Here is a 13,431-nt window from a genome sequence, read left to right on the forward strand (position 1 = left end):
CCGCCCTCCCTATCCCACCCCTCTAGGTGAACACAAAGCACTGAGCTTTTGTGTATATATGTCAATACAACTCTCTCACTTCCTCCCAGCTTACCTTTTATTATGAAATATTAATAAACTATGGTAAAGGGATATTTGACTAACTACCACTCTACACTGAAGAGAGAGGATTAAACTGGCATTGGTGCAGCTATAGCCTTAAAATATGCTATCAGAAAAGATAGTTTCAGGGATGGAAAAGACAAAGCAATGTCTTCCATTCACAGAGAACTAACTCTCTACAGTTACATACTTAATATCTTGTACAGAGTAAGAACTTAATACATATTTGAATGAATAAATGGAGGGCGGGGAAAAAGAAAAACCCTCTTTCTGTAGGAAGCATGAAATCTCTAACTCCAAAGGATCAGGGTACAGAAAGGGAAACTCAAGAGCTGCCCTGTATGATATAGTAGCCACTAGTGAGCCACATGTGGCTTTTGAGCACTTGAAATGTATCTAACGCGACTGGGGAATTGTTTTATATTTCATTTAATATTAATTAATTTAAATTTAAAAACTGATACTTGATTCTGCTACTGAAAAACTTTTAGTATGTTTAGAACAACTTGGCTATGTGAATCTACTTTTTCAATTATAAATTATATGAGTTCTAAATACAGAAAAAATATTTCTGATGAAGCTTTAGCATCTGAATTGAGATGTGTTGTAAGTATATAATACACTCTGGATTTTGAAGACCATAAAAAACAGAACTTAAAAAATTTCACAGAAAATATGACTATTTGGAAATATGGTCTTAAAGAAGTAATTAAGTTAAAATGACATCATTAGGGCAGGCCCTAATCCAATATGACTGGTGCTTTATAAGGAGATCAGGACATAGACACAGAGGGGAAATGATGTGAAGACACAGGGAGAAGATGACCACCTACAAGCCAATGGGAGAGGCCTCAGAGGAAACCAACCCTGCAGACACCTTCATCTCAGACGTTAAGCCTCCAGAATTGTGAGAAAATAAATTTCTATTACTTAAGCCACCCATTCTGTAGTATTTTGTTATGGCAGTCCTAGCAAACTAATACAGATATATTATTAAAATTAATGTCACCAGTTTTCTATGTTTTGTTTTAATGTTACTGACCAATACATTTAAAATTACAAATGTGGCTAACATTATATTTCTAACAGACAGCAGTACTTCGTAGAGAGAGTACAGTAAAAAAGTTTGTTAATATGACCAGTGAAATAAAGGGCCATTTTAGAGAGAAGTAAATAAGAATGATGGGATAGGTAATTAACATTGAAATGAGAGTACATAATAAAGCTAAGAATACAGAAAAAAAGATGCCTAAGAGTAGGTAATGTCGTTGCTGAAACAAATGTAGAACACAAAGGAAACAAAGATTCAAAGAATGAAGAAAGTGGGGTGGGGAGAGGGAAGAAAACCAAATATTACTGAAGTTATTATTCCCTCAAAGTGGTTTCAAAAGTTAACCAATTTGATTAGCTGGCTTTAAACTGTATTGGTATTAAAGAGATTGGTGATCTCAGTAAACTAAACAAAAGTAATGTTAACACTAATAAATAGTTTCCAAAAAATTCTAAAATTATAAAGAGAAAATAATCATAACTCCTATAACAAAACACATAATGTAAAAGGACAAGTAACAATTAACTTTTCTAAAAAATGTAAAATTGAATGACAGACTCTAAGAGGCTCAGCTGTTCATTATTAAATTATTAATCAACATAATATTGTATATCCCCTAAAAATAAAAAATGTAAAAAATATGAACACAGAACTGTGTTTACAAGTTCTATATTAATGGGTAGTAGAAAGCAGCATGTATACTATTCACGTGCAAAATGAAACATAAAATAAATTGTTAAAATATAAAAATTAGAAAAGACTTTAAAAAATTTTAATTTGCCTTATGCTGCTGTCATGTATAGTCTTCTCAAATTACAAAAATAAAATAGTTTATGAGATCTTAGCAAGTTAGACAAAGAAGTAACAACCTAAATTTAGGGTAAAGCATTCTATGAGAGCAGAAATATTAATCTAAAAATATGAACATGTAATAAAAGAGGAAAAAATAGGAAATACAATAACATTTGAATGTATGGGTTTTACATAGGATTTTCTAAAAATATTTTAATATAGTCTTTATAAAATTTTATGTTGCTATATTTGGTTTTATGAGAAGAATGATTTATGTACTATATATGCATATATGTGTGTACATATACTATTTTTTACAATTAAAATATAAATCAAAGGTAATATAAATAAACTTGTTTAGCAAAATATAAAATACTATGTAAGTAAATTGGCATTTTGTTGTTTTCCTTGAATTATTTTACTGTTTTATGTGTATGAAATGCGACCCTGTCTTCCTCTGCATATCTCTAAGTTCTGAGTGGCTTTAAATGTCTTTGACCTGAAAATCCAGATTCCTTCCCCTCCGACTTCTCTGACTAAAACCCTACATTATAAAAGCAATCCCTTATGCTATTTAACAATATGAACTGTAAGACTTTAAAAAAGATAAAAGTATAAAATTAATGATAAATTAATAAAGTACAGTACCTGTCGACTAATATTGGCAGGAGTGAATTGGTTAAGAATAGGCTGCAAGCCTGTCGCATCAGCAGCTGTTCTATAATCCAACCGATACTCCATAAAAATAGTAATCGGAGTGAGTTTGTCTCTAAATTCAGATTCATCCTAAAAATGGAAAAGCTTTGAATTAATGATGACATCAACCTATGACATCAAGCTATCTGGAGAAATCCATAAGTGCACAATACAAAGCCAGCTGTATTCACCCCTTGATCAAATTCTACAAAAACTCTTTGAAAAACTACACTTACATAAGAATAGAATATCCAAAAAGAAGACTATAATTATCCAGTGAGAACCCTTAATCAACTTTGTTTTATAATGTAATATTTGATTCACACAAAAATATATGAGGCATGGGCTTCCCTGGTGGCGCAGTGGTTGAGAATCTGCCTGCTAATGCAGGAGACACGGTTCGAGCCCTGGTCTGGGAGGCTCCCACATGCTGCGGAGCAACTAGGCCCGTGAGCCACAACTACTGAGCCTGCGCGTCTGGAGCCTGTGCTCCACAACAAGAGAGGCCACGACAGTGACAGGCCTGCACACTGCGATGAAGAGCGGCCCCCACTTGCCACAACTAGAGAAAGGCCTGGCACAGAAATGAAGACCCAACACAGCCATAAATAAATAAATTAAAAAAAATATATATGAGGCATGTTAATAAAATGAGCACTCAAACACACACCCAATATAAGTAATAACTAGGACATAACCTATATTGCTTAAGCTACCCACATGCTCTTTTCTCTTTTCATCCCTTTGTCTTCCTTCCAGAGGTAACCATTCCCTTGCTTGCTTTCAGCAGTTGTACTCTAGTGTGTGTGTCCCTAAACAATATGTTCTTCAGATTGCTTTTCCTGTTTATTTTAAAATGAGACCATATGTATTCTTCTGTCATTTGCTCTCTGTTCAACACTTTTAAAGATTCATTCATGCTGTTGCATGTAGCGAGGTTAATTTTTACCGTTGAGTAATATTTATCATATAATAATTTATTTACAATTTATTTATCAATTCGTCTGTCAAAGGTTATTTGGACTGCTTTTGGGTCTTTGGTTTGTTTTTGCTATTACCAAAAAAAAAATGTTGTAATGTTGTAATGTATTGTTCTACATAGTGGCAAGGAGATTTGTCAGCTCTGTAAGATACAATATTATTTTCCAAATTCTTCATATTGGCAACTTACACTGCCACAAGCAATGTGTAAGAACTCTGATTAACTCACATCTTGACCAAGCAATAGGTACTGGCAGACTTTGAGTGTAAAATGGTATTTCTTCATAATTGTAACTTGAGGTATTTGTCTTGTTTGCTCACATCATGAATAGTTATTTAATTTAATCAAAAACCTTTCCCTGCACTTAAGTAAGATGGCCATGGTTTCAGTCTATTCATGTGTAAAGTTACACTTCTATACTTTCAATGTTAACCCACCCTAGGATACATCCAAGTTGGTCTGTTTTTTAATCTTTTTTATAAACCGCTAGGATTTACTTTGCTTATATTTGGTTAGTAATTTTACATCTACGTCTTTGTATAAAACTGTCATGAATTTTCCTTGCTTATACTAGCCTCGGTCAGTCTGGGTATCAGTTACACTACCTTCACAGAATAAGCTGGAAATATGTTTTATTTTTCTATTCTAAGAGTTTAACATTGGAATGTCTCATTCTTGACAGTTCGGTAGATATTGCCTATGAAATCATCTAGGTCTTGTGATTCCTTTGTGTAAAGATTATTAACTGCCAGTTCAATTTTTTTTAATGGTTTATATGGTTAAATGAATTGTTCGGGTTCTTCAAATGACAGCTGTGTTGTGTTTTTCTAAGAATGTCTTTGCTTTCTCTCAGTTTTTCTATGTCTTAGCACAAGGTTATTCATAATATTTTATTATTTTAATTCCTCCATTATCTATAGGTACATCCTTTTTCAATTCCTATTTTTGTGGAGGTTTTGGGGGGTTTGTTTTTCCTTCATTTTCTTCTCAATCTTTCATTTAAATTAAATAGCATTTAAGGCTATACATTTACCTTTACATTCTGCTTCTGGGATACCCTACACATTTTGATACATAGTATTTTCATTATAATTCACTTCTAAGTAAATTTCTAATATGATCTCTTTTTTGATCCATAAGTTACTTAAAATCACAATTCCTAATTCCCAATTTATCTTTGTTATTGATTTCTAAAAATTGCACTGTAATCAAATAGCATATTTTCTATGATTCCAATTGTTTCAGATTTGTTCAGACTTCCTTTATATGTATATATGGGGAACTTTTATATTCTCTAATTGTTGGATGTCAAGATCTATATAGGTGTATAGGTATACTAAATCGAGCTTGTTAATTATGTTGAGTCTTCTAAATCTTTACTGATGTTTTCGTCTTTTTTTTTTTTTTTTTTTGGCCATACCATGGGGCATGCAGGATCTTAGTTCCCCGACCAGGGATCGAACCTGCACCCCCTGCAGTGGCAGCATGAAGTGTTAGCCACTGGACCACTGGAGAAGTCCTGATGTTTTTGTCTTTTAAAAAAAATTTCATCCTTTATTTCATTAAACATTTTATACACACTTATATTTTGTAACTGATCATTCTAACATCTCAAGCTTTTGCAGGACTAAGATTTATTTGCTGTGTCTTCTAATGGCTTATTTCCTGGTGTGTTTAGTACTTTTTTTAGAAATGAATTCCTATTTGATTGAACTTAACCTATGGGACCCATACTAGATTGTTCCAGTGAGACCTTGTATTTACTCTTGCAGGAGTCAGGGCGCATCTTTGTTTTGGGAACACTTTAGCCTTGTGGAAGACTCTGCACCTAATGCAGGAGGCTCAGGTCAGACCCCTGGTTTGCAGAAGGCCCCAGGCGAGCCTGAACCCCCTGTGCTGGTGTCTGCAAATACAGCTCACCCTCCGCCCAGTCTCCATCCCTCCCTCCCTAGTCATCCTGGCTCATACACTTGCTTACAACTCACAAGTCAGGTTTAGACAATGGAGTTTTTTCATTGATTGCTTATGGCGGGGGGCAGGGGGGTGGGGTGGATTTCTTTTACTGTCTTGAGAGTCCAGCAATATTTAAGAAATATGAAAAAAAAAAAAAAAGAAATATGTTTGTCATAATTTATTCAGTAGCATTGTTGTGGAAAGGCCACGTGCAATATCCAGTCTGACAAGCGTAGAAGTCCATTACTCAAGTTTGACTCTTTAAAAAGCCCAATTTCCTCAAATGCATTTTTCTGTCTTCTTTTTGATTTACTACCAAAAAAATTTACAGAAAGTGAAAATCATTTAGGTGAAAAGAAAAAATAATAAGTAGAAAGAAGAGATAATGGATAATCTCTTACCCGCAGATATGCTATTAGTTCTTCACATTGCATCTGTCCCCCCCTTGAGATGGTCATGTTCTTGGAGTGACCCGGGGACCTGTTATGGAGAAACAGTGCTCGTCGAATTGCTCCTTTTTGCTTGAGTTTATCCAAAAGAAGCTCCACCTGGAAGTCTATACAAACCAAAGGATTTATAACCAACATAATCTTTATGGACACCTATCTGTCCTAAATATCTCGAGTTTTCATTTAAACAGAGATACATATTTATCCCTTAAGAAGTAATCTGCTTCTGATTCATTAAAAATGTCTATACATTGTAGTGAGATGACAACAGATTAGTTCTGAATAAATATTTAATAATTAAATAACTGATCCAACTATCCCCAAATTAATGTCATCTATTAAATGGAGACAATAGATAATGATGGTAATAAAACAACTATCAGATAGAGGGGAAATTTTTTCTTTTAATTTAAGCTGAGAGGAGGAAGTTCAGGAATAAAATATATGAATTAAGACTTTTATCACTAATGCAGGTAGCAGGACTCTTGCTGACTGTGATTAAGAAATGTTTACTAATATGCACCCACACCCCATACCATGACATTCACCATCATGACGAATGAGCAGTTTGCATCACTTGCAACTCCTACTTCTAATGAAGCTACTGTATCAAACTATCAGGTAAATATGTCCCTCAAGAAGCAAATGACCAAATATAGCTGACTGGGTCAAGAATCATCTTAAAATGAATGTGCAGCCAGTGGACAGTCTGAAGCACAGTTGCTAGATTACTGCCTTCTAACATCAGTTCTTCTTTAAATAGTTTCTTCAAAGGAGTTAAGAGTGCAGATCTTTAAAACCACAAATCTCTTCCTAAGTCTCTCTAAATGTTGAACTTCATGTCAAATTTGAGTGAAAAGCCAGGGTCATTTTGCTTCTCGTTCTGTTCCACCCACCCTTTGAGAAACAGCAAGCTCCTGCTTCTGGCCTCTTGAAATTGTCATTTCCCCTGTGCAAAATACTCCTCCAGACATCCCTTAGCTCCTTCATTTCCTTCAGGTCTTTACTGAAAAGTTACCTTCCAGAGAGACCCTTTCTTGCTACTCTATGTGAACTTTCACGCACAAACACACCCCACAACAGACTCAGTCCTCTATCCGGAGCCTTACTGTTATTCCTTAGCACATATACCGACAAATCTCCACAACAGTTACTTAACTCTCCTACCTTGCTCTCATACTCACAAAAACCATTTTTTGGAATGGAAGAGTCAAGTTAGAATTTGCTGTGTGGGCTAAATTTAGTGGTCTAACTTTTTTTCCTTCTCTCTATTTCTAAACCACCTCTACCCTGGAGATTACTGCGGCTTCTCTAAGACATAAAGTATAAACTTTTCAGTAGGTCATTGACTTATAGACAATGATACTTATTTCTCCTAGAGTTCATTTGTCTCACAATGATAACTGTTTAACTTTCTGAAGGCCATAGTTACCACTAATTGTTCACAATGTCAATAAATGTATTATTTCTGAATTGGCTTAAGAGTTGTCAAACAAAATAATTCTGTTGCAATATTAAATGTCTTTAAGTATAAACATTCAAATAAAAAGCAATAACAACTACTTGAATAACTATTCAAATGTCCTAAAACATTTTTTAAGTGCTGTGTATGTAGCATCATTAAAATAATATAATTTTTCCACAGAACACTTACTAAGTTTCGTGGGAAGTGCTCCTTTGCCATCTGCCTTTAAGCAGAACCTGACATTAAAACTGTAGAAAAATAAAAAATACACACAAATCCCGTAATCCAGGTTAGACATTTTTCCCATCTATATAGCATTATTTATTTATTTGTTTGTTTGTTCGTTTATTTATCTTGGAATTGGAATTACAATTCGAACTTTAAAATACCATAAAGTCTCATCACAATGCCTACAATTAATTTTTTTAAAAAGACAGTAAAAGAGATTATCTATGCCTCTCTTATTCCCTTATTTTTTATTTGAAAAACTCACCATAGGTGACATAATCTGATATTACCATGTAACAGTTTCCCCCTTTCCCCCCAAAATACACAAAATAGATGAAATTATAGTATATTGCTGAAAAAATTAAATATTTACCCTATGCCAGTTTAGGATACCTTATACACGCTCATTCTTCATAATAACCTATTAGATAAGCTATCATCCCTATATTACAGATTGAAAACTGAGGCTTGGATGGTATTAATTTTCCCATTTTCATGGAACACATATTGAACAGAATTCGAATACAAACTCTGGTCTGTACGATTCTAAAACTTTTGTTGTTGTTACACTTTTGTTACACTGATAATATTTATTTTGTGTTGTTGTTGTTACACTTTTGTTACACTGATAATATTTATTTAGCTAGACATTTTTTTTATTATCACCCAAATCTCACATTTCTTTTTCTTTTAAATCTCATATTTCTAATACTTAGTTCACATTGTGAAGCCTTATATCTTTCTTTATGTCTTAACATTATTTTTAAAACATGAAGCTATACAGAATAATCTAACTCATCCTTCAGTAATTTAGGCATGTTTCCTTTCATGGAAAGGAATGAGACCAAAAAAAGAGAAAAAGAAAAGAAAAGAAAAGAATTTCCTAACCTCCTCTCAAGCTTATAGAATCTGTTGATAAATTTAAATGGGAGAAATGACAGTCCAGATTTAAAATAAATGTCTCGGGCTTCCCTGGTGGCGCAGTGGTTAAGAGTCCGCCTGCCAGTGCAGGGGACACGGTTTCGAGCCCTGGTCTGGGAAGATCCCACATGCCGCGGAGCAGCTGGGCCCAGGAGCCACAACTACTGAGCCTGCGCGTCTGGAGCCTGTGCTCCGCAACGGGAGAGGCCGCGACAGTGAGAGGCCCGCGCACCGCGATGAAGAGTGGCCCCCACTTGCCACAACTGGAGAAAGCCCTCACACAGAAACGAAGACCCAAAACAGCCAAAAATAAATAATAAATAAATAAATAAATAAATTTATAAAAAAAAAATAAAAATAAAAAATAAAATAAAATAAAATAAATGTCTCACTTATGAAAAAGCCCCATAAAGCTCCCTTTAATTAGCAAGCTCCTCTAGAACAGTATTTTCACAACTTATTACTAGGTTATGACCTCAGTTTAATGGGTGTGTCCAGCATCTTAAAAAAATGAATATGTAAAATTGACTTAAGTATCAAGGGTAAGATTTCATGAAACTTTTGTTTTAATTACATGCATGTGTTTACTGGATTATGATGTAAAATGTATTTCATCCTACACGCCATGTTCGAAAACATATGAAAGCTACTGCTCTAGTTAGTGTATTCAAAGCCTTCACCTTTTTGCCATAATCATAAGCACATCATCAGCAATGTGCAGCAACTTCACCAGGACACAAAGGGTGAGTGAAGGGATGAAAGTCAGTAAAACTTACAAAATCTTGAAAACAACTTCACTGCCAGTCAATGAAAATGAAGACCAAATATTACTGAATTTTTAATGCAATCCAATGAAAGAAATAAAAAATTTTATTATATGCATGTTTATTTAATATATTTTATTATAAACAAAATTTTGAAAAATGATTTTAATAACAATAATAAATAATTCAAAAACAAAATCAGAAAAAATATCTTTTCATTAGCTCTTCTGAAGGAAAATTTTCCCAGCTTCCAATCATTTTACCCTTCTTATGTAAGTTCTCTCTGATTTTTCTATGTGAGCAAGGAACATGAAGTGAACAGTGTTTCCCAAAGTGGAGTACTCATGGTGAGGTTTTGGTTTTTTTTCCCTTTGGCCATGCCATGCGGCTTTCGGGATCTTAGTTCCCCGAGCAGGGATTGAACCAGGGCCCGTGGCAGTGAAAGCGCAGAGTCCTCATCACTGGACCACCAGGGAATTCCCCATGGTGAGTTTATATATAGGTCAAGACTTTTCACTATTAATTTTATGTTTATTTTGACATGTATGAGAAAGACACTGGTTTCTCTATTTTATTTTAATATGTTTTAAAGTAAATCATGAGCCAGTTTAAAGAAAAAAGCCTTAAGAAAATTATAAATACAGGTAGAATGAAAACATAGCAAAAAATCATACAACATAGAGAAAAGCAACATACAAATAATGGAAACTTAAGAAATACTGGACTAGAGAAGAATTCAGACATGAAGCTTACAAAAAATATATTTTTCTTTAGAAACTAGTAAAAGAACAAGTAGAAGACCAATACGTTAAAGCAAACTATTTTTTTCGTACAGCTAGTCACAGATATTAAATCTGAAAAAGATCATTAGTTTTTAAAAATTAAAATCAAAATGTTCACAGGCTTGTTTAGCATTAAATATGAGTTCTGAAATCTTATTGACTTTATCTTTGAATATATTCACTGAGCATGCATAATTTTTAAAAATTACTTTTTTTACTAGTTTATAGCATATTTCTAGAGCCTTCTACATATCTTCTTTGGAACAATATTTCTATAATTCAATCTATGACAAGAAAATAGAGTGTACCCACAGAAACTGCTTTAGCAATATTTCAGCCTCCCCCTCCATTTTCAATTGTTTTTATAATGACTGAACCAATAATCACAATAATAACTATTACTAAACAAACAGCCTTACCAGGAAACTTTGAGATCTGTCCCAGGCAGTGGGCAGGTTTTATTGTCTTGATTTAAAATGCTAGGATACACTTCAAGGCCAGCGTTTACAGTGATAACTGGTCTGGCCCTGGTTTAAAAAAAAAGATAAGAAAAAAAAAAAGTTATTTAAAATGTTAGATTGATCTAAGCATTTCAGGTTCACATTCACTGCGTATACAGTGTGATGTTCACTAAAGCAGTGTTTGTAATAGCAAAAAGAATAGAAACAACCTAAACTTAGCATGACCAAATATTCCAGCTTGCCCAGGACTGTCTTGACTTTATCAGTGAAAGTCCCATGACCTGGTAAATGCCCCTCAGTTCCAGGCAAAGCAGGACCACTGGTCACAACCTATCTGAACGCAGCCCATTAAAGCAAGATGGTTAAACAAGTTGTGGGATATCTACCTAATGCAGTGCAATACAGTGGGGGAGATGAGTGCTGTAAAGCCATCTGTGCTAATATGGGATGATATTAGCCAAGACATAATGAGAGGGAAAAAACACCATGTACAAAGGATGCATACACACAACACACGTAATTTTTAATGCACAGAATATTTCTGATAGGATATACTAATAAACTAGTAACTGGTGTGAGAGGAGGTATATTTCTTTTATTGTATGCCCTTTTTACATTGCTTGAATTTTTACCACATGTATGTATTACTTTGTTAATAGCAATTTTAAAAACTGAAACAATAAATTAAAATACAGTTTCCAAAGTTCAGATGCACAGGTTTACGCTCTGTACAAAAACACAGCAGCCTCAGGGCAGTGTATCTGTCTCAATCATGATAAATCCTGGAATCTGTACGGACACAAGCTGCCCCGAGAAGCACAATCAAGTTGACCCATCACAACCTCCACTACACAGTACCAGTGTTCGTTTTCCTGCCATGTATAAGCACAGTCCATAGAGGTGTAAACATCTTAATCTACTTGGGATGCTAGTTGATATTGTAAGGCACGAGGAATTGATGAAGTTCAGAGAAATACTGGAATATGTATGAAGCTGGGAAATGGAGATATGTGGATTTATACATATTGCTCTAATAAAAATATTCATTTGGGGAATCATTACATACTGCCCTTGTGGTCACAGAATGCTGTGGCACAAACACCAAGTTAAGTTCTTGTCTCTTAGAGGAAAATGTAAACTCCTATAATTTTAAACTCATGTAATCTAAAACACAGGAGAACATCTGTGAACATAATTTAAAGAACAAAAAGGGAAAATTCTGAATGCTTTCCTAAATAAAAAAATCTATAGCTTTCTCTACTTTGGGATCTCCTTGTATCATTACTACTTGCCTGAAGCAAATCTTGAATAGAAAGAACAAATTTTATCATTACTTCAAGAAAATTAAACTGAAATTCAAACACTGGTACTTAACTATAAAACTTTCATATAATTCATAATATTCCTATATTACCAGATATGGAAATGCTTACCTGTATAATACAGCTCTATCTACACCAAAAGCTCCTACAATTAAGTCTTAAAAGAGAGCAGAAAAATATGTTAATAATAATTTTTTTTTAACTCACATACCTTTCCATAAAGCTCTCAATGCATATAATAAAGATACAGACATAGTCTCAAAACTATTCTTCATTAAGTGGTTGTAAGACAACATCTAAAAGGCTAAAATGTATATGAAAACTTTAAATATGCTATCATCAATGGCAAACACTCATCATAAAACTAATTTTTTCATCCATCCAGGTAGACAAGAATCTTTTTAATGGATACATAGTAAAAATCAGCAACAATAAGGAAGTGTATACCACACAAACACACACATTCCCAAAGGAAAAAGCTTTATAGATGCCTGTGGATTTTACAAATTTCTCTCTTTTTTTTCGTTTACTTATTTTGTTTCGAAAACAAAACAAAACCAAAACAGCACAATACATACACAGTCGATCCTTGAACAACATAGGTCTGAACTGCGCGGGTCTAGAACTGCGCGGGTCTACTTATACGTGGACTTTTTTCCCACTGAATACATACTATAGCACTACACAACCTGAGGTTGGCTGAATCCGCAGAGGTGGAACTGTGGATACAGAGGGCCGAGTGTACAGTTAGTTATATGTAGATTTTTGACTGTGCAGAAGGTTGGCACCCCTAACCCTCACGTTGTTCAAGGGTCAACTGTACTTAGAATGCTTAGAATGACAGCAGATAGCATCCAAATCAACAAGAATACAACACATTAGTTTTTATACATAGCTGGTACCACTGGTTCACAATTAGGAAAAAATGAAATCAGAACTCTCTCTCTTATACCCAAGCTAAATTTGACGAAGCCCTTTCTAAGCAGAAAGTACATGAGAAACCATAAAGACAGGTACAATGGATTACATAACAATTAAGAATTTCTTTATGCCCCAAAAGAAAACATGACAAAACTGAGAAATATATACAAGAGTTAAGGAGTTAAAACCCTCAATATTTCAGGAACTGCCACAAGTTTAAAAAAAATGAATGAAAGAAAAGAAAAACAACATTCCAACAGAAATGGAGAAAAAAAGATGTAGAAAGGAAATTCACAAAAGTAAATACATATATGCAAGTAAACAAAAATGCTTATTTCCCTCACTAATAATCCAAAACTGTAGATTAAAACAAAATAACATTTTCCACCTATCATATAAAGTTATTTTAAAAAGAAATAAAAGATGACAACCAGTGTGGGCACAAATGTGGGAAAATAACTCGCTACCTGCTGGTGAGTGCTTAAAAAAGTTGCAAAACTTTCTTTAGAGGGATTAGGATTGTAATCTGACAAGGTGTAACA

The 13,431-nt window shown here is 34.0% G+C and overlaps 1 protein-coding gene across 2 annotated transcripts in view; it reads right to left on the minus strand.

The window, feature by feature from the left end:
- Positions 1-13,431, minus strand: part of ITGAV (integrin subunit alpha V) — an 88,670-nt gene that overhangs the window by 17,807 nt on the left and 57,432 nt on the right. For both annotated transcript variants that reach the window (XM_068544817.1, XM_068544816.1), the window contains exons 14-18: positions 12,080-12,125; positions 10,605-10,712; positions 7,680-7,738; positions 5,978-6,132; positions 2,594-2,731 (exon numbers count right to left, since the gene is read on the minus strand). In XM_068544817.1, coding sequence (XP_068400918.1) covers positions 2,594-2,731; positions 5,978-6,132; positions 7,680-7,738; positions 10,605-10,712; positions 12,080-12,125 — 506 coding nt within the window. The remainder of the gene's footprint in view (positions 1-2,593; positions 2,732-5,977; positions 6,133-7,679; positions 7,739-10,604; positions 10,713-12,079; positions 12,126-13,431) is intronic.

This window comes from Eschrichtius robustus, chromosome 5, assembly GCF_028021215.1.
Source record: "Eschrichtius robustus isolate mEscRob2 chromosome 5, mEscRob2.pri, whole genome shotgun sequence".
In the NCBI taxonomy this organism is placed as follows: domain Eukaryota; kingdom Metazoa; phylum Chordata; class Mammalia; order Artiodactyla; family Eschrichtiidae; genus Eschrichtius; species Eschrichtius robustus.